Source organism: Prunus mume, linkage group LG4 (assembly GCF_029339155.1).
Source record: "Prunus mume cultivar Tortuosa linkage group LG4, ASM2933915v1, whole genome shotgun sequence".
NCBI classification, from domain to species: Eukaryota; Viridiplantae; Streptophyta; class Magnoliopsida; order Rosales; family Rosaceae; genus Prunus; species Prunus mume.
In genome coordinates this window covers 21,166,536-21,191,095 of record NC_142701.1, presented here as the reverse complement: position 1 = coordinate 21,191,095, position 24,560 = coordinate 21,166,536, and the positions used below count along the sequence as shown (strand labels likewise).

At 36.4% G+C, this 24,560-nt stretch overlaps 5 protein-coding genes across 17 annotated transcripts; 2 read left to right on the top strand and 3 right to left on the bottom strand.

Moving 5' to 3' along the window:
* Positions 1-51: 51 nt before the first annotated feature.
* Positions 52-1,266, bottom strand: CXE17 (carboxyesterase 17). The gene has a single exon (XM_008232174.3). It carries the CDS (start codon positions 1,220-1,222, stop codon positions 179-181), a length of 1,044 nt encoding a protein of 347 aa, XP_008230396.2. The 5' UTR covers positions 1,223-1,266; the 3' UTR covers positions 52-178.
* Positions 1,267-3,387: 2,121 nt separating this feature from the next.
* LOC103329674 (DExH-box ATP-dependent RNA helicase DExH14-like) lies at positions 3,388-8,171 on the bottom strand. Of its 13 annotated transcripts, XM_089051221.1 has the most exons (11): positions 7,258-8,171; positions 7,101-7,160; positions 6,614-6,685; positions 6,376-6,492; positions 6,115-6,278; positions 5,746-5,812; positions 5,490-5,632; positions 5,123-5,157; positions 4,525-5,042; positions 4,163-4,311; positions 3,816-4,069 (listed from the first exon to the last, which is right to left on the bottom strand). In XM_089051221.1, exons 6-9 carry the CDS (start codon positions 5,797-5,799, stop codon positions 4,882-4,884), a joined length of 393 nt encoding a protein of 130 aa, XP_088907347.1. In that variant the 5' UTR covers positions 5,800-5,812; positions 6,115-6,278; positions 6,376-6,492; positions 6,614-6,685; positions 7,101-7,160; positions 7,258-8,171; the 3' UTR covers positions 3,816-4,069; positions 4,163-4,311; positions 4,525-4,881. The 13 variants fall into 13 exon arrangements, with proteins under 13 accessions (XP_088907346.1, XP_088907347.1, XP_088907343.1 ...); XM_089051220.1 differs by lacking the exons at positions 3,816-4,069; positions 6,115-6,278 and adding an exon at positions 3,388-3,732 and having other exon boundaries at positions 4,144-4,311; XM_089051217.1 differs by lacking the exon at positions 6,115-6,278 and having other exon boundaries at positions 7,056-7,160.
* Positions 8,172-9,205: 1,034 nt separating this feature from the next.
* On the top strand, positions 9,206-14,342 carry LOC103329673 (T-complex protein 1 subunit zeta 1). Its single transcript, XM_008232171.2, has 15 exons — positions 9,206-9,470; positions 9,551-9,614; positions 9,991-10,126; positions 10,307-10,458; positions 10,605-10,652; positions 10,798-10,890; positions 11,368-11,474; positions 11,846-11,960; positions 12,064-12,150; positions 12,661-12,865; positions 13,036-13,130; positions 13,301-13,369; positions 13,469-13,576; positions 13,667-13,785; positions 13,918-14,342. Exons 1-15 carry the CDS (start codon positions 9,337-9,339, stop codon positions 13,991-13,993), a joined length of 1,608 nt encoding a protein of 535 aa, XP_008230393.1. The 5' UTR covers positions 9,206-9,336; the 3' UTR covers positions 13,994-14,342.
* Positions 14,343-14,601: 259 nt separating this feature from the next.
* Positions 14,602-16,468, bottom strand: LOC103329706 (Cytochrome c oxidase biogenesis protein Cmc1-like protein). The gene is made up of 3 exons (XM_089049618.1): positions 16,291-16,468; positions 16,026-16,173; positions 14,602-14,921 (listed from the first exon to the last, which is right to left on the bottom strand). The coding sequence occupies exons 1-3, from the start codon at positions 16,343-16,345 to the stop codon at positions 14,843-14,845; spliced, it is 282 nt and encodes a 93-aa protein (XP_088905744.1). The 5' UTR covers positions 16,346-16,468; the 3' UTR covers positions 14,602-14,842.
* Positions 16,469-17,416: 948 nt separating this feature from the next.
* On the top strand, positions 17,417-20,497 carry LOC103329672 (14-3-3-like protein A). Its single transcript, XM_008232170.2, has 5 exons — positions 17,417-17,660; positions 18,358-18,871; positions 18,967-19,089; positions 19,668-19,784; positions 20,173-20,497. The coding sequence occupies exons 2-5, from the start codon at positions 18,386-18,388 to the stop codon at positions 20,233-20,235; spliced, it is 789 nt and encodes a 262-aa protein (XP_008230392.1). The 5' UTR covers positions 17,417-17,660; positions 18,358-18,385; the 3' UTR covers positions 20,236-20,497.
* Positions 20,498-24,560: the final 4,063 nt, after the last annotated feature.

Below are 24,560 nucleotides of genomic sequence, written 5' to 3'. Positions count from 1 at the left end.
ATCTGGTTAAAGTTCATGAAAAGAAACACATAATAATGCATAACAAAGTAATAACAGACTTTTTGATTCATTAGCATTTAACAGGTATCAAAATATTAAGTTTTAGCATAACTATATACATACAAAATACCCTAAAATATCAAAGTAAAAGGAAAAATAAAAAACACAAATACACTAGCTATTGGTTGATGAAGGCCTTGATGTGAGAGATTAAATCTTGGGTCCGGGAATAGGAGAGCTGAGAGTTCTGCATAACTTGGAAGGCATGTCCAACTCCTTTGTACATTGTTGTCTCCACCCTTTTCCCCAAGCTACTCAAGGCATTGCAGACCTCCAAATTCCGATCCTTCAATATATCCAGTTCTGATATGCACACCATTATGGCCGGGAGTCTTAAATCGCGCAGCTTGGTCATGCCGTTTGCCAGAGGGTTGCACCATGGATGGTCTTTGTTGGCCCCTAACGGCAGAGCCAATCGCCAATACACGTCGGAATTCGACAGAGTTAGTGCAGAGGTTGGTGGCTGAGTTGCATATTTCTCGGACCAAGTACGAGCCTCTCCTCCAAAGAAAGGTTGGATCAAGATGGTGCCCTTGAGACTCAAAGGTCTTAAACTGGAGGGGTCACGGGAGACTAATTGTGTGGTGACATTGTAGGCTATGTTAGCCCCTGCACTGTCACCAACTATGAACAAGCGTGACAAGCTGCACCTACTTAACCACCATCTTTGCTCACTAGGCTCACTCAGAGCTTGTTGTTTCACCCACATAAGAGTTTTGAATCCGTCGTCATAAGCAGCAGGGAGACGGTTTTCTGGGGCTAAACGGTAATTCACAGAGATGATGACACAACTTGCTTTGCAAGCAAGGTTGGCCAAGAAGTCATGGTAACAGCTCCAAGCAGCAGAGCCAACACAGAATCCACCACCGTGAAAGTAGACAAGCACGGGGAGGTTTCCGGGGTGGCTTGGAACGTAAATACGTGCCCATAAGTTGGTAAATTTGTCAATGACAACGTCTTTGGCTGTGACACCATGTGGTAGTGCCAGAGTGCTTGGGACATTGGGGATAATTGGAGGCCTTTCGATGTTTCCGTCTTTGTGAACTCTGAGGAAACCTTCAATTTCTTCAAGAACAACTCCATGTTGGTTAGGAGGGTTCTTAATGGCTTGGAGGTTAAGCCTTGGATCAAGAGAAATGGTTGACATTCTTCTAAATTTCATGCAATGTATGGAATAGTAGAATATAGTTCTGTGGGCTTGTGGCCTCTGTGGTGTGGATGTGATTGTGATTTGCCTTGCAAGCTCTTTATATAGAAAATGAGAACATTATGGCCAAAGAGAGAGGCTCTAGTTCATTGTGGAAGAAAGCTTCCCTTTCTTTTTATCTGACAAGTGGCATCTGAACTCAGCATATGCTGTCATGCAGCAACTTGTCTAAAACATCTCCTGGTCACCCCTCACAATCAATAATTTAGTTCAAGCAGTGAGAAGATAACGAAATTGAAGTCAACACATAGAACTTATCACGAGGGCTGCTCATCCCCTCCTAGTTTGTCCTTTCCAAATATTCTGTTGGCATTTTCTTCTTGTTGATTTGATTGAAGCATTATCGTTTTCCTCAGTAAATTTTCTTTTCTTGAAACATTATCTATAAATCGAAGCAATATTCATCTCACAGACATGATCAGCAGAAACAACAAATTTAAGTCTAATGCAGCAAGTGATGTGTAAGGTTATGCAAAGCATTATGACTAACCCTCTTCTGAAAATCTCTGGTGGTTTGCTAGTGGAGAGTTGCCTGCCGACAGTGCTTTTTGATTCTGGATTAATGAATATTCTTAAAACTCTAAGGACTTGCAAATGGACAGTCAACTTTATTCTTCAGATATTTTATTATCTTCTCAGTTGCTTTTTGACTCTTTATATTCAAATTCTCTACTGGGATTAGCAGAAAAAACAAAAATATCTGAGACTGAATAATTAACAATCCTAAGACTGATGAGATTTCATGCAATTAATCACTGATTACGGAGCTGATGAAGTTCTTGTTTCTCCCCTAATAAGGATTATGGTTTAGATATGAAATTTTGGACTATCTGTTGTTTTCTGCAGCCACAGAACTAGAACACGTACATTTGTACCTGTCCTGCACAAGTTGTCCCAAAAAAGGAAAAAACCAAAAAGGAGTAAGGAGAACAAAAATGGAAGTAGATTCTCGAAATTAGATTTTGTTCTTTGTGTTGTACTTGCCTTTGGAATATTTGCCTTCCGTCCATCTTTTGGCACGTCATTATTCTTCAACAAAGGTTTCATTAGTATTATTAGACTTTCACATAAAGCCTATCTCATGCATGATGCTATCCAATGAGATATCTGCGGCAGATTATTTAGGACTGGTTCACTGCAGATTAGATAAAACTAAACTAGATCATGAAACGTGTCTTAAATATCTTCAGAAGATTATGTACCACCAAATTCAACCTTGATAGATTTACTGAAACCTGAATATCTTCCAATCCACTGAACTGAGCCATATATCAAGATACCTCAGCAAATCCAATCCTATATGCATATATATATCAGAAGACTAGTCGTATTCTCCTCACTGTTCATAAGTCACATGCATTATGGAGGTAAAAGTTTTTGATTCTTTCATCCTCGAATCCCAAACAGAAAGAAAGTCTTTCAATCCCCATGGATTTGCAAATGGGGTTGCCCACAATACAGCCAAAGCCATCTTTATCTTTGAATTATTCTCTCTTTTTCTCCTCCTTTTTGACTACTCCACCATGCATGAGGGTACAAGGGGCTGGATACTGATAAATTCTATGTCATGGGCTCTCATTAGACCAAATGCTTTCAACATGATAATTCTCATCTCATGACTGTCAATGCCACATTTGGCTATGATGCATCATGAGTACCAAAAATCAACCACAACTGTCTCACCATCGGTGCTTTAAGTTAATATACGAATGCGTTTCTCTCTAACTAGAAAGCAAAGCAACGGATGCATAGGGATGGGAATAAAAATTGGGCTAGTGCCTTCATTTTAGCATAAAATGTTGATGTGATGTGTACAATATAGGACAAAGAACACTTATGGAATCGTGCTAATCGATATTTTATCGTACCATTGACTTTATATAAAGTACGGATTATCAACTCATAAGAAAAGTACATGTTAATTGTTTTAGAAAATATCGACTTACAGAGTTATTTATTGATATGGAATAGTTCTTCTTCATATATTGATTGTACATTATATTGGAAAATGGTAAACACAATCTTCTACCATGGTTTACTAAATTTTTTAAAGGATTTTTAATGGAAGGCGCATAAATTTCTACGGAAAACAGATGAGAAACACTTTGGAATCGGAAAAATTCAGCCAAGTCATATCTTAAATGACGGTTTTTATTATTTTCTGACGGTTTTTACACCTTTTGCGACGATATTTAACAGTTTTTCTTGGCAGAATTTAGCTTTTGCAGCGGTAACAACCGCCACTAAAAGTTGCTAGCTTGTTTGTTTGGTTGATGAAAGATAATGAAGCCACCAGATAGATCCGATGCAAGATAACTTTTTTGGGGGTTGGGGGGAGAGAAGAGAAGAGGGCATCCCGAGACAGAATAAGGACCAGCGAAGGAGGGGGCTGCGACGCCCATTGATCAATGTGATGGGACCAGCGGTGGCCTAACAATTGCCTTCAAAGGAGCTATGTAAATGACCTACAGTCAAGTCATCAATTCAGAAACAGTACACTTCAGTGTATACAGCAGCATTCAAAACATGTAATGGAACACAAAGATCATACACCAAATGTTTCACCCGCACAATAAGGAACCTCAAGTGCAAAATCAAAATTTTATACGTAACTACAGAGCATACTATTTGATGACAATCAGAAACAAATCACAGCAGAGTTGTATGGTATGAAAACTCATAATTAATTCAGTCTATAAATTTGATAAAATGTGAAAGCATAATGAGTGCCAAGCTTGCACTTATGTAGGCTGCATCAGAAACCAACAAAAAGGTATCAATTGAGCCACAAGATCTGTACAACTGCAAACCACATAAGCCATAAATCAGTCAACAAATATTTCCGTTTTTCTAACTTCTTCACTAGCATTTCGTACCAGTTCAGCATAAATCAACCTGAATGAGAATGGATATCTTTCCATGTTTTTTAGAACCTTAACTTCTAATGGGCACGATGATCGCACCAACGTCTCTAGCTCATTCTGTTCCTCATCTCAAACAACAATATTTTCAATTTCTGAAGAGTGGGCTACCATGTCTATTACCTGAAGGAACAGCAAAAGCAGCATCGGTGAAATCAAATCAAATGATAATTATTAAAAAGAAACTCTATATTACAAGAAATACAGAGACATATTTCGAGGCTATGCGTAGGATTCTTTTCTGATAATGAGTTTGATATAGAAGAAATGAATGGGGTGTAACTGGCAGGAAAATAAATTAAAAATTAAGATAAAATAGTTCACAAAAACAATAACCTCAGTCTCATTCATGTGGCGTCTCAACATTTCATTCTATGTTTCAACACTTGAGTATTGAATATAAAAGAGCTTGCAATTCGACCAAGCTCTGTACAAAAAGTTGCCACTTTTCTCATCAAAGCGCATCATTTTTGCTTTGTCCATGGCACGTGCAGCATCTGCTATGAGAGCTCTTTGCTTTAAACTCAAGGAAGGATCACAACAACCTGCAAAATGCAGAAGAAAATATCAATAACCTGAAACAAGCAAAAGCAAATATCATATACATAAGCACCATTAAAGACAAATGAATTATACATCATGTCCTCCTTAGAATAAAGCCAGGCTGCTAGTCAAGAAAATGTTCAAGAAGGATCAACCAATCAACCATATAGGTAAAGTCAAATCAACATAGAATACCTCATCCCACCCAATACCATACACCAAAGGATTCAGCCTCATTCTTATGAAAAGGTACGTATATCCAAGCCATTCACAAGCTTCCTTGACATTGGTGACAGTACCAAGTGCCACCTCTGCATAGAGAAAATTTCAAGAACAAGAAGGAAAAGTAATCTCAACATATCCTTTAAATTGTCTTTCAAGGAACGAATACCATTGCCTGATACCTTTCCTGAGTGATTCAACAAACTGGCAGAAAAAAAGTATCAATCAGTTAAATAATCATTACAAATTTATAAATAAACCCAATCCTAGATATGTATTTATAAAAAAACCCAAACACTATTTAAACATAGAAACACACCCAAAATCAATCTCAAAATCAACAATTGTATATTTTTTGGGTGTGTTTATAAATGGGTTTTGAGTGTGTGTAATGATGGGTTTTGGGTGTGTTTATAAAGTGTTTTGAGTGTTGGGTTTTTTTATAATTTCAGCCCCTATTTTGGGTGTTTTAGTGAAACTCCCAATAATCATTCTAATACATACGTTAACAAAGGAGAGCCCAAGGAAAAAGAAACCCTCTTGTAGCATATCTCATTCTGCAATTCAATATGGGCTGTAAAATTCTGCTCACTAATACCAATATATTGCTGTGCGAGGCGCACAGGGCGATAACTAGAATTAAAGCTGCTTCTGATTCACTCTCAGAAACTGTAGCAACCTGGGTGTTTATAAAAGAATAATCCACATTAACAAATAAACAAAACAGACTTCAGAGTACGGCATTTAAAGGCCAATAAATACAGAAAAGATATCATCAGGTGACCAAAATACCTCTAAATAGTTCCGTGGATTGGCTGAAAGGCCTACAATGCATATCATTGTCATGTGTAGACTCCACCTGCCACACACATTAAAAAAAAAAAAAAAAAAAAAAGTAAACAAAAGGTTATAAGCAACTAAATTCTTTGCAACCAATCATAAACTACATAAGTAACATGTAAATTGTAACAGACATCTGATAAACATTTTTAAATATAAACATCCCGCTATCACATTAACCCTAATAAGAAACAGATAATACCTTTCCAACTTTCATGAGCATAAGTTGCAACTGTACAAATGTTCTCAACTAATTTAAATAGTGGGTTAGTTATTCAGCAGAAAGAAGCCAAGATCACTAATAATTCAGTAAAAGTTTACCTGGTGCAAAGATCAAGCAACTAGTGCCTCAATTACAAGGGCCTCCATCATCATTTAATAGATGCACTTAATCAATAATTAGGATCTTCACCAACATTGAAAGTGACATGTCACTGCTCTTGTGAGTAATGACATCCCATTTCTTAGGTGTTGGCAACTATCATCTGAATAAGAAGAAAGTGAAGCCATTAAGGTTTTCATTTTCCTCTTTTGGGTAACAGTTAAAAGCACACGGAGCACACAGAATTTGATAAAAGTGACCTGAGTTTCTTCAAGTTCATTCTTAGAACCTTGCATGTCTCCAGTAAGTTCTCTCAGAGTCATATTCAATGGAGATAAGCGATGGCTAAAAGTTGATGTAACTTCTGCAGCTAATGCCTGAAAAATACATGATAATAAGTAACAAGCCACCATTTCAATGGCTACTTTCCCACCCCACCCACTCAGAAAAAAAAAAAAAAAAAAAAACAAAAGGAAGAGAGTTGTATAGGGTGGATACCTTCATTGGTGCAACATAAACTATCTTAAATTCATCTTTATGCAAGTAACCGTCTTTGAAGTGCTGTGCAATCTGCCACAGACAATGCTGACTCAGTATCTAAATCTCAGAATGGATGATATACTACCATACTGAATATTTTGAAAAACTAAATAGGTTGAATTCAACATGAAAAGTACTATAAGTACATCACCATGACATAAAAGGAGTCGAACAACTAAAGCAGCCAAAAGCTTAGTTTCCTTGCTTTATTTTGCAAGCTGATATCTTTAACACACTAACCCTCCCAGAAAAATATATACAATACCAGCACATATGACATTACAGCCATTCCCATGCCATTTTAACTATGCAATTAACCCAGATTAACTCATACACAATACAAAAACAAATGTGTGAATTTGAGATCAAGCCAAAGTAGTAAGAGAAAAAGTATGATTACCAAAAATGAGAATAGAAACCCAAGAATAGCCAATCATTTGCATACCTCATGTAGAATAGAAATCATAGCTATGTTTGTTTTGCAAGCTCCTGTTGGAGCACAAACCTGCAAGTAAATGGAAATCACATTCAAGCATATCATATCAGCACTTTCACTGCGCAATGGTTTGGTATTCACATAATCAACATAATCAATAACTTACTAGTATATTTTCTTTAGTGTTATAAATAGTATGAAATATGCGGCTCTGAATACAGTTCAGAGAATTATATCCACAAAAAGCAGCTTGAGCGAATTCATCTAACTCCGTTATCCCAATCTCACAGCATAGGACAGTAAACAGAAATTGCAATAACAGAAATAGAGGTCAGTAGGTGATAAAAGAAAAAGCAAGCAAGGACAATCCTATTTGTTTAACCACCAGAAAACACCCAAATTATTATGGCTAGTTTATACACTGATAATGTTAATGATGGCAATGATAAACTTAGCAATTCCTATTGATCATGGAAAGAAAAAAAAAACATGTCTAGTATTTCAGATTTATGAGAGCAGCTAGTATCTAAAAAATATAGGAGATTCCCCCACTTGGGGTCCACTTGTGTGCATTTCCTATTAAGTCATCTCCAATTATCAAATCTAAGTAAGAATATTGAGAACCAGTAAATAACACTAAAATGATAAACATGAAGTAGAATGATGGAACTACAAATGAGTACCAGCTTTTCCCCAGGTTTTCATTTGTGCTGTTGGTGTTGGGGGAATGACCTCCTCATATCCCTTATGATGCTTCCTCACAGTTCCATGACGAAGAGCACGAACTGATCAAGATTAAGGCCCTTCACCAAGCGCTAAGAGATTCCATATGTTTTTCTTTTATGAAGAAAGGGGTAAGACCCCCAGACACCACCAAACCCCAACGAAACATCAAGCAACAGAGCCCAAGCCAGCCAGGACTCTCCTCAAGCAGAAGCCCAGATCCAAGTTGTGACCCCAAGTAGCCAAACAATCAGCTACAGCATTCCTCTCTCTCTATATATGCTGAAGCTTAATCCTTCCAAACAAATTCATGAGCCTTTTACAGCTACTAACTGATTCTATATGTTTTTGATGATTTATGTGCCAAAAAAAGAGTGATTAATTAGTTTATTTAGTTTAATACTTTTGAAACTTCGAATTTAAACCGTATAGCCGCCCGGCTATACTTTTCAAATATTCTGCTCACAGGGTATAGCCGAACGGCTGTACTACCGCAGAGTATAGCCTCCTACAGCGTATAGCCGCCCGGCTATACTTTTCACAATAGTTTAAATACTTACTATAGTATAGCCGCGCGGCCATACGTTTGGAACTTCCGGTCGCCTATACTGTAGAAATATTCTTCTTGCAGTGTATAGCCGGGCGGCTAGACCGTTGAAACTTTCTATTTTAGCGTATAGCCGCACGGCTGTACCGTGACATGGTATGTTTTTGGCCTTTTCATTTTTATGTTACTTTCATTTGTAATTATGTTTTTATTATTGTTTCTTTAGTGAAAAAATTAGTATTTAATATTTTAATTAACTTCATAAGTACTAATTAATTTTTTTCTTTAATAAAATATTTAAATAATAATTATTCACTAACTAAATAATAATTAAAACAGAAGTACTAATTAAAGTAATTAAAAAAGAGAAGGGTATTATGCTATTTACAGGTATAGCCGATCGGCTATACCTGTGAAACTTTCTATTTTAGAGGATAGCCGCTCGGCCATACGTTCGAAACTTTCTATTTAAAGATTATAACAGGGTATAGCCGACCGGCTAGACTAGTTTTTACTAATGTTTTAAAAAAATAGTATAGCCTCGCCCTCTAATTTTTATTTTTTTTAAAAGAAATCCGCACAGCTATAATCTTTAAATATATTATAATTATTCGCTAAATAAAAGAAAATTAAAAAAATAATTACTCATTAAAGTAATTAAAAATGCTAAAATATTATGTAAGAAAATCATTTTATGCTGTATACCCGCGGCTGCACCCTAAACCTAATTAGTTGGTATCATGGGTCGACCCATGGGCGTGACCCATTTGGCCCGTTCAGTAGATCCAATACGACGTCGTGGCTCAGAAGAAAAAGAATAAAGAAAACTCAAATAACCGAAGCTCCTGAAAGCCCTAAAACCCACCCTGAGATTCATAAAGCTTCTACTTCTCCGCGAACTCGAAGTTTCAAAACCTCACACTCACACTCTCTCAGCCACTTTGATTTTCAGTCGAGCAGTAGAAGAAGAAGAAGATGTCTCTACGAGTGTTGAATCCAAATGCGGAGGTGCTGAACAAATCGGCGGCTCTGCACATGAACATCAATGCAGCCAAGGGCTTGCAGGACGTCCTCAAAACCAACCTTGGCCCTAAGGGCACCATCAAAATGTACGGAAGTTCACTTTTTTGTATTTTTTCTCATTTTTCTGTCTATTTTCTTCTTACGTTTTGCTATATAATGTTTGCAGGCTTGTTGGCGGAGCCGGTGACATCAAGCTCACTAAAGATGGCAACACTTTGCTTAAAGAAATGGTACAGTTCTTTATTCCAAACCCTAGATCTCCGTTTGGTACAGTTGCTTTTGCACAAGGTCTGTTTTATCCATTAGTTGTGTAGAGTGTGTGAAATTAGGGTTTAAGCATTTCTTCATTGAGTCAAAATACGAAATGAAGCAGTTTTCACTAGCTGAGGCTCTGTTTACTGGTCTAAAACTTTTGAAGTAAACTGTATGTTACTGGATTTGCTTTTATAAGGACCCAAAAGGTGCATTGAACTGTGGTTTAAGGTTTTCTCCAAATGTTTGTATGGATTTGTATGTTAAATTATGTATTTATCCAGCATGTTTCTGCATATGTTTTGTATTTCCCTATTTTGCTTTGTTTGATGGTGTTCTATCAATTGGTTGCAGCAAATTCAAAACCCAACAGCCATTATGATTGCAAGAACAGCTGTTGCCCAAGATGACATAAGCGGAGATGGCACCACGTCTACTGTCTTATTCATTGGGGAGCTTATGAAACAATCAGAGCGATACATTGATGAAGGTTGGTTCACAATTATCAGTAACCAATGATGGGACAATTTCTCTGATTCTTCATGGAAGGATAAAAGTCTTTAGATCCTTGCACCTTGTGGTTGTGCAAAATCCCTCTAGTCAATCTATTTATTTCGTTTCTTCCTTTTGTGTGTGTACCCTGACAATAGTGAGTTTATGCTTGTTACAGGGATGCATCCACGTGTCCTAGTTGATGGTTTTGAGATTGCCAAAAGAGCAACACTTCAATTTATTGAGAAGTTTAAAACTCCTGTGGTGATGGGCAATGAGCCTGACAAAGAGATTCTAAAAATGGTAGCTAGGACAACGTTGCGAACTAAGGTATTTCTGTTTCGTTTATTTTATTTATTTCTGTTAAAATGGTTTTAGGCATGGTTCGGTTTACTCCAGGTTTTCATACTGCTCAGATAAGTGGAATTGTTTTACACATTATATGTCATTTGAATCTGACATGTTCCATCGTGCAGTTATATGAAGCATTGGCGGATCAATTAACTGACATAGTTGTTAATTCGGTGAGTATTTGCGGCTTATTAAGAATGCTTGAAAGATTGCTATTTCACTTCCCCTTCCATTTTTCCGCTCGTTCTAGGAATCTAGAATTTATAGTGCACCTCTTGCATCTTGATGTATGACAAATTACGGCTTTTCAAATGACAGGTTCTTTGCATCCGCAAACCTGAAGAATCCATTGATCTGTTCATGGTGGAGGTTATGCACATGCGACACAAGTTTGATGTTGACACACGCTTGGTATGTTAACATCTTATATTTTCTATTCTACTTTTCAGATACTCCTTATCTCTTGATGAATATTAAGAGGCAGTCCTATTGATAATGGGTTCTCAATCTTCTGCAAAGGTTCTGCAAATGTTTAAGCTTATAGATATATTTTTTGTTAGAGTTGCAATCTTATATGATAGGCTGTTTAGGGTTATGTAAAGTTGTATTTAATAATGTAGATGTAGGGAAGACCTCAGGAGATTGCATGTTATGTTATGAGCGTTACTGCTGGTAGTATAATGATTCTTTCTATTCATTTTTGTTTCTTAGTTCCAAGTTCTGATGTTGGAATTGTAAATCATGATATTGCCACCTATATCTAGATTAGGTTTTAATTACTGAGCATGGTGCAAGCTTCATAATAGTGTTTTATTTTATATTTTTTTACAGAATAGAAAAATCTGCTGTTACCCTGTGGTTTCTCAGTTCATTTATGTCCTCTTGTAGGTTGAGGGTCTTGTCCTTGATCATGGTTCTAGGCATCCTGATATGAAGCGACGGGCAGAGAATTGTTACATCTTGACAAGCAATGTATCTTTGGAGTACGAGAAAAGGTAAATATATAGAAGTTTTCTTTAAATAATTGTTACGTTTTGCCTTCAATATCTCTCTCTCTCTCTCTCTCTCTCTCTCTCTCTCATTTACATAGTTATGTTAGGATGTCTTTGTGTAATTGTTTTTTATCCACTTGCATAAAATAGTAGAGATAGTGTTTACATGTGGAGATCTTCATTTCTTTCACAAACAATTGATCTGTGTGCAAGAACCATTGTGTTAAGAGTATTTTCGTTTGAAGTGTGCTTGCATTCACCTTTTATTAATACAATATTTAAAATTGAGATAGCAGTCTACTGGACAGCTGACTTCCTCTGCTTTTATGGAAATGATTTCCTGATCATCATGAATTTGATGGTTTTCATCTCAGTGAAGTAAATTCAGGCTTTTTCTATTCAAATGCGGAACAGAGAGAAGCCATGGTTTTAGCTGAAAGGCGTCAGGTTGATGAAAGAGTTAGAAAAATCATTGAGCTGAAAAATAAGGTCGAGTGTTGTTATTCATGCTGTATGTGTGATATTGATGTAGCACCCTAGCATATCTTGCATTATGGATTCTGAAATATTTCCTTTACTTGGTGATTTGCAGGTTTGTTCTGGTAATGATAATAATTTTGTCGTTATCAATCAGAAGGGAATTGATCCCCCATCTTTGGACCTTCTCGCTAGGGCAGGGGTAAGTCATGGATCATTATTGTAGATTTTTTTTCCAATTATTTTTCAAAATATCTTTTTTAATTCCGATTTACCCCTGGTCAAATGCGCATGAATTGTTTTAAGTACTAAAGTATCTCTTTGGGAAAGAGATTGGAGACCCATCCAAAACTATATTCTAGTAATACACAAAGGAAAACAATATTGAAAAACATCTTTGCAGCTTAATGGTTCTACATATTTTATCTTTAATAATCTCCACCTGTGGGGAGCATGCTGCAAGAAGGTCCATTACGCTCCAATGTTTTTGCCAAATTTATGGGGTTATGATTATGAGAGAGAGACTTGACATTATTGCATTGAAGTTATGATTTAACATCATTCATGTTTTTGATAAACCATTGGACATGTTGTGTACGCTATAAACATTTCAATATGAATTGGGAGGGCCAGATATACCTCACAGCTATTTTTATGATTTTTTGTTGTTTTCTTCTTTTTTGGTATTTTTTCTAATCCTGTGGTTTCGTAGATTATTGCCCTGAGAAGAGCAAAGAGGAGGAATATGGAAAGGTTGGTTTTGGCTTGTGGAGGGGAGGCTGTAAACTCAGTAGATGATTTAACTCCTGATTGCCTTGGTTGGGCTGGACTTGTATATGAGCATGTCCTTGGTGAAGAGAAGTATACATTTGTTGAAAATGTGAAGAACCCTCATTCTTGCACAATCTTAATCAAAGGTATTCCATTGGTAGTTTCACCTTATTTCCATATATAATTTTTGCTTTTTTTCTTTTGTTATTGATCTTGCACCCATCTCATGGTAATGCTTACATGATTTACATCGTTCTATTGCCTTTGGCAAGTCCTGTGGGGATGTAATCCTTATTGCCCACTTTTAATGGTGCAGGGCCTAATGACCATACAATCGCCCAGATTAAGGATGCTGTTCGTGATGGCCTGAGGGCAGTCAAAAATACAATTGAAGATGAAGCTGTCATCTTAGTAAGTTTGAGTTAGAAATTCCTAGGAAATCTTCTTATCATATTCTTATCTTTTTCCTTTTTGTTTTGAATTGTGCCACCTTCTCCATGTTGTAATGCTTTGGGCATAAGTTTGGTTTCTGGTATACATATCAGCTTGTGATTTTTGTATGTTTCTCATATATGTCTCAGGGTGCTGGAGCTTTTGAAGTTGCAGCCAGACAACATTTAGTAAATGAAGTAAAGAAAACTGTTCAAGGGGTAATTGAATATTTCCCTAAATTTTCTCATAGGAAATACTTTTAAGCACCTCATCTTTTCTCAGCCTTTATCTCTCACACGTTGACATACTTGGAACAGCGAGCTCAACTTGGTGTTGAAGCTTTTGCTGATGCTCTCCTTGTGGTGCCCAAGACACTTGCTGAGAACTCTGGCCTTGACACGCAAGATGTGATAATTGCTCTTACGGTATACTTCTTTGAAAGTTCCTCACTTTTTCATTTGGTTAGCTTTCTTGAGGTGATCAAAAAATAATCACACATGTGGATGCTTGTTCAGGGAGAGCATGATCGGGGAAATGTCGTGGGATTAAATCACAACACTGGAGAACCCATTGACCCACAAATGGAGGGTATCTTTGACAACTACTCTGTGAAGCGACAAATTATAAACTCAGGGTACGGCACATGATTGTAAAGAAGAATTCTTTATATTTTTCATTAATCCTTGATTATTTTTGTAAGCTTTTTCTGTTATATATATATATATATATATATATATATCACTGATATTCGTTTATTCTAATGCAGACCTGTAATTGCATCTCAATTGTTGTTGGTTGATGAAGTAATTCGTGCTGGGCGCAACATGCGGAAGCCAACTTAGCTTCAGCGGATGCTTTTGGCTAGCTGAAGCTTCTCTTTTTGTATTCAGTGCAGTGAATTGATTGAAAGTTGAAACTAGCTTCATGTGACTGACTGAGGGCAGTTGTGTTGAGGGATTGTTAGAGGGAATCTGTATTTGCATCTGCTGTGGAATTTTCTTATGAATGAGGAATTTGTGTAATATACATCTAGTTTGGCTGAATGTTTCGAGGTGTTCTTATTTTCCACTCCTTTTTGAGGTTGAATCGGTTCAACCAGGGTGGAGAAGAATTATATGATTTTGGTTGGGCCTGTGTCCTATGAAATTTTAACTATTAATAGAATTTTCGAGTTATTGCTCTTTGTATTAATTATAGAATAATATACAACAAATAATGAATGGTTCCAATATTAATATCACCAATGCCAAGAGATAAATATGTGTGTGTGCGTGTGTATTTCACCATTCGAGGCTTTTCATAATTTAGCCATCCACTGGAGAACCCCATCTATAACACTTAATTAGCCATGAAACAATTTTGCTAGTGTGTGTTTTTACGTGTATTATAACTACATAATGCCAGTACTGGCCGGCAAAATTACTCAACGAAAATAGATCTGTATGAAATCTTTAGTAAATTCATAAGTTTCATTCGAAAATACTTCATACACTACTCCTGTTCATTGGCTGAACCACAGAAGAAAACAAAATCATGCAACTTAAGAATCTGTGAAAATATGAACCAAGTGATGATTAGCATATCCCTTTGAAGAAAAAAAATGTCGCCAGAATACGTGATAAAAAAATGTCGCCAAAACGTGATAAAAAAATTCTACGACAATGCTCAGTTTCTGTTGAGAGGCACAAAGCTCAGACTTTTGCAGACACTTTCCCATCTTGTTGAAGCATGTAGTCTCTCTTCATTTCCTCCAAGACGTCATCGTTTGTGCTGCAAAAATCAAAACAATGTGAGGATGCTTGCATATTCAATTATTAATCCTAAAGGAAACAACATGTGTTGGCACAAGTATATATTTTCCTAAAGTCAACTCCAAATTCGTTCCTCTTACTCAAAGACTATAAGACAGAGGTTGATGCAATAACAAGCAACAAAACAACATGCCCCACATCACTGCATTGACCATTCCTTCAGCTCTCTCTTCATGCTCTCTCAAGCAAATGCAAGAACAGATGGGATACTTTTTTTCTGTCCTACAACTAGAACATTTTCCTGTCCACCTACAATTGAGTGCCAAAATCTAACATTTAAAACGTAGGTTCAAACAGATGGCATAAGAAGTTGCCCTTGATGCCTCTACTGTTCCTATGGCTTGTGAACATTGCGATATTACAAAGCTAACCAGTTGAAAATTGGACTGAAAAACAATCCATGGAACACAGTGCCTAGCATTCTAATCTCACAAAACATTCTGCAGTTTCCTATTTCTGGTCCCTACAAACGCTAGGAAAACCAAATGCAAACAACCCAAAAACTAAATGTAATTACAAAGTTTACAGAAAAATGATCGGAAATGAATAAGGCAGATAATGCCATATCTATCCAAACCACACAACTCAGCCCTAAGGCAGATAACGCCTTATGAACTCAAACACTGCCACCATCTTTGCAGCATCTCATGATCTAAACACCACTCTACCACCTCAACTGCCTCCCACTTATGTAAACTATGACTAATATGATACATTAGGTCCATTTCTAAAAAGCAAGTCAAGACTAAACCAACACATAACAGATAGAGAGCCAAATAATTTCTTGAGTTAATAACAAACTAGCAAGCATCACATGAAGTCTCGATAAAATCTGATCATTTTGCAAGTCTGCTATTCTCGATCGAAAACGGCCGCAAGAGCAAATCAACATTCATACAGCCCAGTTTAAACAACACTACTGTTGCTCACATTTAACTATGTGATATTTATAAGACCCTGTTTTAAAATCTACAATAAAATTAAAATAAATTAATAATCTTTTCCATTTTTGTTGTGAAAAATGAAAGATCAGAGGGATATTAATAGACGAATTGGGGCTTACAATTGGTGAAGGCACTCGTTTAATTCCTTAGCTTGTTGCCGACACTGCCAAACCACAGAAATGGTTCTCCCATATGAGCATTCCGCATACTTGGACGCCAAATCCTTGCATTCCTGCAACGCCTTCTGCTTCATTTTGCTCCGCAATGCTGTGGACCATTAATTTACAAACCAAATTACACAACTTTTGTAGCACAAAATGAAAAACAAAAAAGAAAAATGATAGTTCTTGAGCCCTAGCGTTTGAGCTTTGAAGACATATATACCTTCTTCTACCTTCTTTTTCACGTGATTCTCGCGTGCTTCCTGTATGTATCCCATTCAGCACTCTCTCTCTCTCTCTGATTCTCTCTAGCTCTTTGGGTCTCAGCCACTGAAGACGATGGACTTCGCTGCCGAGGATCGACTCGAGTATTGTTTCACAGTAACAAGAGTGGCTGATTGCTCACCGGCGGGTGACAATATTAAATGTCAAGGTCTAACTGCTAGGGCTTTGGGCTCCATGTGGGCTTTTCGAGCCCATATTCTCACTGCATATGGCCCAATCCTTTTTTTGGATTAAAAAATAAGTAATGGTAGATTATTGATTTATTTATTTTAAAACTATGGCTTTTGAATGGAACTTAAATACTAAAGTAAATATCATGTGATTTTTTTTTTAATGAATGGTGTACTATGGGATTTAATTATTTTATTGTTCAATCAATTGGAGTATAGTTCAAGTACAATTTATGTATATATGTATTATTTTAAATAAAAATAAATTGGATACCAACTGAGCTAAGGAGACAATTTGTGGTGTGATTAGATTTGGTTGCCTTTTTTGGTGAAGCCCTTGTGATTGCCTTTGATTTGTTTGCTTGACTGCATCCTCGTATTAATTGGTTGGCTTAATTTGACAACATCCTCATATTAAGTTAGAGCTCATGAGCTTGTGTCTTGGATTTGCTTGATGATAACATACTAAAGTAGGAAATAAGAACCAATGCGGTGACAAAAGTGTAAAATTATAAATATAATAAGTATGAAGAGAAGATACGGATTAGATCAGTTGGTCAGAACAATGTATTCGTCTTCTTACACAAAAGTTCGAGGCCGTATCCATAACGCAAAATATTTATATTTGTCAAAAATGCATATTTGACCAAATCAAGCGAGGCATTAAACTCGCATTTAAGCATGAAGGTGCTCTTCACCAAATGCCAATTATTGAACATTTGACTTAACTGAAAAGAAAAAAAAACCGTCAGCACCAGCACGTTAAACGGTGCGTGAATCCTGTTGCCCCGCATTAAAAAAGATTAAGATTTTTGGACACCGTCAAGTCCGTCCGTCAGTCCCCACAAGACTCAACTACACAACTCACACAACTCACAACGCACGCAGCAGCAATAATATCAACGACACGACGATAATCAACGAAATGCAAGGTTAGGGATTGCGTTGACCGTCAACGCCAGCGTGGTCCCTCCAAAACAAAGACTCCACGGAATCTCCGCCACCCACCACGTGTCTCGTTCCCATTGGACCTACTTCTCTCCCCTTCCTCGTCGCGACCATTTTTAAGCCCCCAACCGGATTCCCATCTTCCATTTTACGAGCTTAGATTAGATCTTCTTCCTTGTGGACCAGAAAGGTACGAAGCTACTTCGCGAGGATTAGCTTAGGGTTCTTCTGATTTGATTTCAATTTTTATGTTTTCTTGTTGATCTACTGTGTTTATGATGACTGTTTGTCTGAGATCTAGGGTTACGATTTCTTTGTTCTTTTATTTGGGTGCTTATGGAGGTATGTTTTTGTGGTTGGATCTGGTTTGATTTAAGCTGGATATAGTTGGTTTGACCCAGGATCGATAAGATTTCTAGTTATGGCTTGTTTGGTTTATTCAATTTCAATATAAATGTGTTTTGAAAGAGAAAAAATTTATTAATTGGGGTTTAAAAAATAAAGCTTGGAAGCTACTATTTCACTAAGTTAGGAGTGAGATTATTGCTGTATACTGATTTTGTGATAATAGAATTAGAATTCCTGATCTGTTTGGTTGCCACGAAATTCATGTAGGACTGACGTTAGCATTTAAATTTTTTATTGTAGGTTTTGATGAAGTTATTATGTTTTTACCCAACTGTAGATAATTGAACTATGGTATGAGTGTAAACTTCCACAGATCTGAGTAACCATTTGATAGTCTGATTCTCTCTTTCTGGTTTTGTATGTAACTAATATCATTTATGCTGTGATGTTTGGTTCTCTAGTGGATTATGTGATATGTTTGTCCTTGTGTATGCATGTAGATCATGCATTTAATTCACGTTTGTTGAATTAATACCCAGGTTTGATAATTACTTACACATAGCAAAGATGTCGCCAACTGATTCTTCACGTGAGGACAATGTGTATATGGCCAAGTTGGCCGAACAGGCTGAACGCTATGAGGAAATGGTTGAATTTATGGAAAAAGTTGCAAAGACCGTTGATGTCGAGGAACTAACTGTGGAGGAAAGAAACCTCCTTTCTGTGGCCTATAAGAATGTGATTGGGGCTAGGAGAGCTTCATGGAGAATCATTTCTTCCATTGAGCAGAAGGAGGAAAGCAGGGGTAATGAGGATCATGTTGCAATTATCAAGGAATATAGGAGCAAGATCGAGACCGAGCTGAGCAAGATCTGTGATGGTATCTTGAATCTTCTTGAGTCACACCTCATTCCATCTGCCTCATCTGCTGAGTCCAAGGTCTTCTATTTGAAGATGAAAGGTGATTACCACAGGTATCTAGCTGAATTTAAGACTGGAGGCGAGAGAAAGGAAGCAGCTGAGAGCACCCTGTTGGCTTACAAGTCTGCTCAGGTTGGTTTCAGCTTGCCGTTCTGCCAGTTTCAGTTGTTAATTGTATTGTCATTTTTGTGGAGATCGTGAAGCTTATGTTGTGTTATTTGATGCAGGACATTGCCCTTGCTGAGCTGGCTCCAACCCACCCAATAAGGCTTGGGCTTGCACTTAACTTCTCAGTCTTTTACTATGAAATCCTTAACTCACCAGACCGTGCGTGCAATCTGGCAAAACAGGTTTATTTTCAAGGCTTTATACTTGCTACTTATTTTCTGTTTTTCTGTTTCTGTGTGTGATTGTTTACATGATTGCATCCCTTTGTTGTACTTTGCTTTGTCTGGTTATGTATCTTGAGAAATGCTGAATAGTTGTCCATTAAGCACTACAAGAAATGCTCTCTCAACCCCGAGAACACCGCCCATCAGATTTTACCACTTTCAGAATAATGATTAATGTATTTGGACAAGAGTTGGCATGTAGTGAATATACTTTCTGGATGTGAACTTTTGAATTTTCTATTTTGTAATTTTACTACATAGATTAACTATCATGTTCTATTTTGTATTTTGACATGCTCTATTATCTGTATGTGAATGCTGTGCATTATCTTACTTGAAGGGTTGTTTAGCCATTCTGGAGTTCACCATGTGAAGTTATATGTATTTTACTTTCTGACATCAAGTTCTTAAATGAAATTGTCTTTACTCTTTGTAAAATGATGTTTGGTCTCACTTCAGGCTGAATTTAGGTTTTTGTAAGTGTTAAAATAAACGTCAGAATTGGATGTTTAATGTATTCCTTTTTACCTGCTCAGGCTTTCGATGAAGCAATTTCCGAGCTTGACACATTGGGTGAGGAATCATACAAGGACAGCACTTTGATCATGCAACTTCTCCGAGACAATCTGACACTCTGGACTTCCGATATCACGGTATCTCTCTCTCTCTCCCGCTCCCCCCGGTGCATAATTATGTATGAATGTTTATAATAGGATGTGTATGCATGTATTTACTGTGAACCCTTTGTTTGGCGCATTCATTTTTAAAATCCATTAAAGATTTTGAGTCCTTAAAGTTTGCTGCTCACTGGATATGATTGGTGATAGTTCTTGCATTTACTCCAAAAAGGGAGAAAAGCAATGGGACAATAAGATTGGGATGCATCACTATAATATTCTCATCTACCTGTGATGCAACCAATCATTTCACTTTTGCATTCATGCAAAGCCGTCTGATGACCTTTTCTTTTTCTTAAGTTCCCCCCATCAGTGTTTGTTTATTTTGGTCAACTAAAATGTAATTGTTTATCTGGTATTTAAGGATGATGCCGGGGATGAAATCAAGGAAGCATCAAAGCGTGAATCAGCTGAAGCTCAGCAGTAACAAGGCTCTGTTTCATAGGATTTGTATTGTGTACCTTTATCTTGGGACCTTTGTAATAGATGCCATGTGGTTGTAGCAGAATTTCTCTATGAACTTGACGATCTTGAGTGCTGCTGCACTCAAAGTTGAAATATTCCAGCTTAGGGTTGGAGTATTCCAAGGGATCGCAAAATTGTTTTTCTTATAACTGGCGAGAAGAATTTGCTTCAGTGCTTTGCGTGCTGCGCTATATGATTTAGTGTTAAAAAGTAGTGGTTTAAAATGTTTCTTCTGATTTGCAATTTTGCGAAGATGTGATGCTGTGTTTTTGCCTCTATTGTAGTGTGTTTTGGTGCGATAGGATTGTGCCAAAGCTAAATCCGATTCACTTGACAAACAAGTGCCGGCAAGTACTTCGAATTTGAAAAGGAAAAGAAATTCAAATAAATTGTTTTTTCTTGGATTAAGTGGGGGGTTTTTTCCTTCTTTTGTTACTAGATTAAGGGGCCTCATGCCTAATTTGTTAGAGTTTAATTAATACTACTAAGCTCCTTCCATCTCCAACAGAAAATGATTGTAAGCTGTAAGCCAATGAAAAAGAGGAGATTTACTACTTCATTCAGGTTTTTCTCAAGTTTCTTTTCATATCAAATTAAAAAAGTTAAGGTTTTCTACTTTATTCAGGTTTATGATACAAAATTACGAGACAACTGTGTCCATTCGGAGATGAATATACGTTTCATAGTTGCATTATTAATACAAGAAAAACCGTGTTTCATAGTTGTATTAGGTCAACAATAGGCCAAAAAATTATAGGATCCCTTTACTACTTAAGAAGAGGCATGGGTCAACAGAGTCTAGCTTAATGAGAAATGGCCTTGAAGACCAGAAGTTTCAAGTTCGAACCTCATAACATCTTAGTTGTGTGTGTGTGTGAGAAACTTCCCTCCTTTGTAGTTTAGACTATCGCTTGTATTGGGAAAAATAGAAAAAAAAAAGAGAAGAAGAAAGAAATGGGCTAGAGTTGCTGTTACAACGTTTGGAGTTATATTTCCATACTATCGCCTAACTAGAATGTTGCTCTTGCTCACTCTTGATTTTATAGGCCACAAGCTCTCGATCTTTGCTAGAAGGATGCGAAGAAATTTCGTTACAGGAAAACTTGGTTCCCAAGAGAGAATTGCAGTATGAGCAGGTGGTCCAAACAAGTTCCGGAAGATATCATGCAATCGATTCTGCAACGACTCTCCATATCAGATTATGTACGATGCAAGGCCGTGTGCCATTCTTGGAGAGCCTCTGTTGACGTGGCAATTGCCACCAAGCGTAGCCCTCCTGCTCCTCAACGTCCATTGCTTATGGTCTGCTCTCTCCCTTCGTGCTTGAGAGACCATTGCTTTATAAGTCCAAGTGTTGACCCGAAAACAACCCACAAGAAAGCAATAATACCAGATTATATTGTCGCCGCTTACAACAACATGATGATTGAAGGATATTCCTATTTGGCCTAAGCCTGTAATAATTGTATGGCTGTTCAAGCAAGGGCCAAAAGTAATGTATACAAGGGAAAATCTAGACATATTAGACGAAGGCATAATATAATCAAGCAGTTGCTCTCAAATGGAGTAATTTCCATTGACTATATAAGGTCAAAACAAAATCTTGCGCATCTACTTACAAAAGGCTTGTCAAAAGAGCAAATTAAACAAACATCAAGGGGAATGGGATTAAAGCCAATTCAATAAATGAATCGGCCTAATGGAAACCTAACCTAGCTGATTGGAGATCTCATGGTCTAGGTTCAATAGGCAAATTGGTTAGGCATGATTCAAATGAGCTAACATACTTATATCTCATTCCTATGATGGAAAGAAGTGTGTTGTCTATAAAAAGTCTATTAGGGTACAAAAGTTTAATGATGTTGATTTCTTGAAATCAAGAGGAATATGGCAGACTATTCTTAGTCAACTTTATCCGATAAGTATTCACTAGGGTAGGATCAAGTCCAAAAGACACATCTCCTGATGTGTGTTATATCTAAGTTTTCTCTCAAATATGCACGTTATAATTTTCCTATACAAATGTGGGGTATTGTTAGAGTTTTTGTATAGGAAAATACACTTTCACTTAGTCCAACATTAGAAGGGAGTTGTTTCCTTTCATGGTTTATAAGCACAAACACTTTAGAAATACTAAATAGGATATAGGCCTAGTGGAGGCAAAGTTGGGACTTATCTTAGTTTGGGCTTTGAGTATATATATATATATATATATATATATATAGGGGCGGATCCGTGGCACTACGTTTTTGGCACAAGTTTTGACACAATTTTTGGGCCATTAGATTACTCTACTTTCAATGGTTGAGATTAAATATTATATGGCAAGTAGTTTTAATTTTTTTAAATAGACAATCATTAATTTTATTTTCTCTCTCATAAAAATAAAAGGAAATTTTTCTCTCTCCAACCTTTTTGCTGGAAGACGTAATCTCTCCTGCCTCTTTAATCTCAAATATTTATTAGGGTCTAATAAATAATCAATCTCACCAAAAACTAGATACCCAAACCACAATCCCACTTCTCACGCCTCTCTCTCTTTCCTTTGATTGAATCGGCAAATGAAAATGATATGAAACCAGTAAGGTTTGCCTATAGCTTTGATCAATGAAGTATTTCATTGAATAAATTCTCTGATGACAGTTAGTTCTTCCACCTCTTAGACATTAAAATAAAAAGTGAAAGGAAGAAATTTGGGAGGAAAATGAAAATGATATGAAACCACAATGCAAATATTAATTAAGAAGCTGGTTTGGGGATGAGAGAGAGAGAGAGAGGCATCAATTCTCTGTAGAAGAAAGAGAGAGAATTAATTAATTAAAGATAATTAATGAGAAGAGAGAGAATGGATTCTTAATTAATATGGTATCAGGATTTTAATCCCAATGTATAAATATTAATTAAAGAGAAAAATATTATTTTGCCATGTCATATTTAATCTCAACCATTAAAAGTGGAGTAATCTAATGGCCCAAAAATTGTGTCAAAACTTGTGTCAAAAATATGATGCCACGGATCCGCCCCCATATATATATATATATAATTGTCAAAAGATGGGCCTTGGGCTCTTTTGATTTAATTATTATTTCTTTTTATTAATTAGATATTCGTTTTTAGATAAAATCATTATCTGAAATTCGAATATGTTTAAACATTTATTATAATTGTTGGATGAAGAGGTATCAAACCTCTAGGGTTTAGGGTCCAAGGCAATTCGTCCAAACCAGAAGTCATAGAATTTGGAATTGCATTATTATTCTCACACATAAATACTTCTTGAGAGAAAGCATATCATTATTCACCATAAATCAATGCCACGGTGCTTAGGCTTTGATTTGTGATAGTATATTGTCTAAAGGATATTGCAACACTACATGACTCTATCATCTAATCCAAGTCAATATTTTGTAATTTATTCTATTGCTGTATTGATTTGATTAGATATATAGAATATATTTCGTATCGTTTATATGTTATTTGGTTATATTTTGATTGTTCTTCAACAGATAATAGATTATTTAATAAGAAAATAATTAGAGCTTCATTTGTAATTAATTAGAGAAATAAAAATCAGAAAATTCCAGAGCTTGGTTTACATTTCTTTCTTCTCTCTCTCATCTTTCTCTCTCCTCTGCCAAGGTTATCAATAACAACATCTACTATTTTATTTCTTTTGCTTCCAAGTAAAGTGAGAAAAAAAAAAAAAAAAAAAAAAGGGTTTCAGCGTGATTGTTTGTTCCTAATAAAGCCTCCATTCGGGGTGTTTCACTAAAACACCCAAAATGGAGGTTGAAATTATAAAAAAACCCAATACCCAAAACACTTTATAAACACACCCAAAACCCATCATTACACACACTCAAAACCCATTTATAAACACACCCAAAAAGTTGACTTTGGGGTTGATTTTGGGTGTGTTTCTATGTTTAAATAGTGCTTGGGTTTTTTTATAAATACATGTCTAGGATTGGGTTTATTTATAAATTTGTATTGAATTTAAGTGGTTTATTTATTTATTATTATTTGCTACCGAATTAATAGGTCAATACTACTCATGTATATTTATCCAACTAAAGCTCTTCTTTAATCTCCAGCAAAAAGGGAAAACTTGTAGGCTAAGCCTTGTAGGTGGCAAAGTTTTGTTTTTCATATCAAATTAGAAGAGGACAAGAACGTTTACTTCATTCACGTTTAACATACAAAAACTACGAGAAAACCTTGTCCATGTATGTTTCATAATTGTATTAGGAAACATAGCCTAAGAAATTAGGGTTCTCTCCATTTCTT

What these genes read in the sequence shown, in the direction of transcription:
- CXE17 (XM_008232174.3), bottom strand. Translation starts at nt 1,222, where the DNA reads ATGAAATTTAGAAGAATGTCAACCATTTCTCTTGATCCAAGGCTTAAC.
- LOC103329674 (XM_089051220.1), bottom strand. Translation starts at nt 6,395, where the DNA reads ATGAACTTGAAGAAACTCAG. An exon ending in ATCCACGGAACTATTTAGAG is followed by an intron (nt 5,633 to 5,745) that starts GTATTTTGGTCA and finishes ATAAACACCCAG; the next exon opens with GTTGCTACAGTTTCTGAGAG. An exon ending in AGGAAAGGTATCAGGCAATG is followed by an intron (nt 5,043 to 5,122) that starts GTATTCGTTCCT and finishes TTCTCTATGCAG; the next exon opens with AGGTGGCACTTGGTACTGTC.
- LOC103329673 (XM_008232171.2), top strand. Translation starts at nt 9,337, where the DNA reads ATGTCTCTACGAGTGTTGAATCCAAATGCGGAGGTGCTGAACAAATCG. An exon ending in ACACTTTGCTTAAAGAAATG is followed by an intron (nt 9,615 to 9,990) that starts GTACAGTTCTTT and finishes AATTGGTTGCAG; the next exon opens with CAAATTCAAAACCCAACAGC. An exon ending in TCATTGAGCTGAAAAATAAG is followed by an intron (nt 11,961 to 12,063) that starts GTCGAGTGTTGT and finishes GGTGATTTGCAG; the next exon opens with GTTTGTTCTGGTAATGATAA.
- LOC103329706 (XM_089049618.1), bottom strand. Translation starts at nt 16,345, where the DNA reads ATGGGATACATACAGGAAGCACGCGAGAATCACGTGAAAAAGAAGGTA. An exon ending in GAAAAAGAAGGTAGAAGAAG is followed by an intron (nt 16,174 to 16,290) that starts GTATATATGTCT and finishes AATGGTCCACAG; the next exon opens with CATTGCGGAGCAAAATGAAG. An exon ending in AACGAGTGCCTTCACCAATT is followed by an intron (nt 14,922 to 16,025) that starts GTAAGCCCCAAT and finishes TGATTTTTGCAG; the next exon opens with CACAAACGATGACGTCTTGG.
- LOC103329672 (XM_008232170.2), top strand. Translation starts at nt 18,386, where the DNA reads ATGTCGCCAACTGATTCTTCACGTGAGGACAATGTGTATATGGCCAAG. An exon ending in CGTGCAATCTGGCAAAACAG is followed by an intron (nt 19,090 to 19,667) that starts GTTTATTTTCAA and finishes TTACCTGCTCAG; the next exon opens with GCTTTCGATGAAGCAATTTC. An exon ending in TCTGGACTTCCGATATCACG is followed by an intron (nt 19,785 to 20,172) that starts GTATCTCTCTCT and finishes CTGGTATTTAAG; the next exon opens with GATGATGCCGGGGATGAAAT.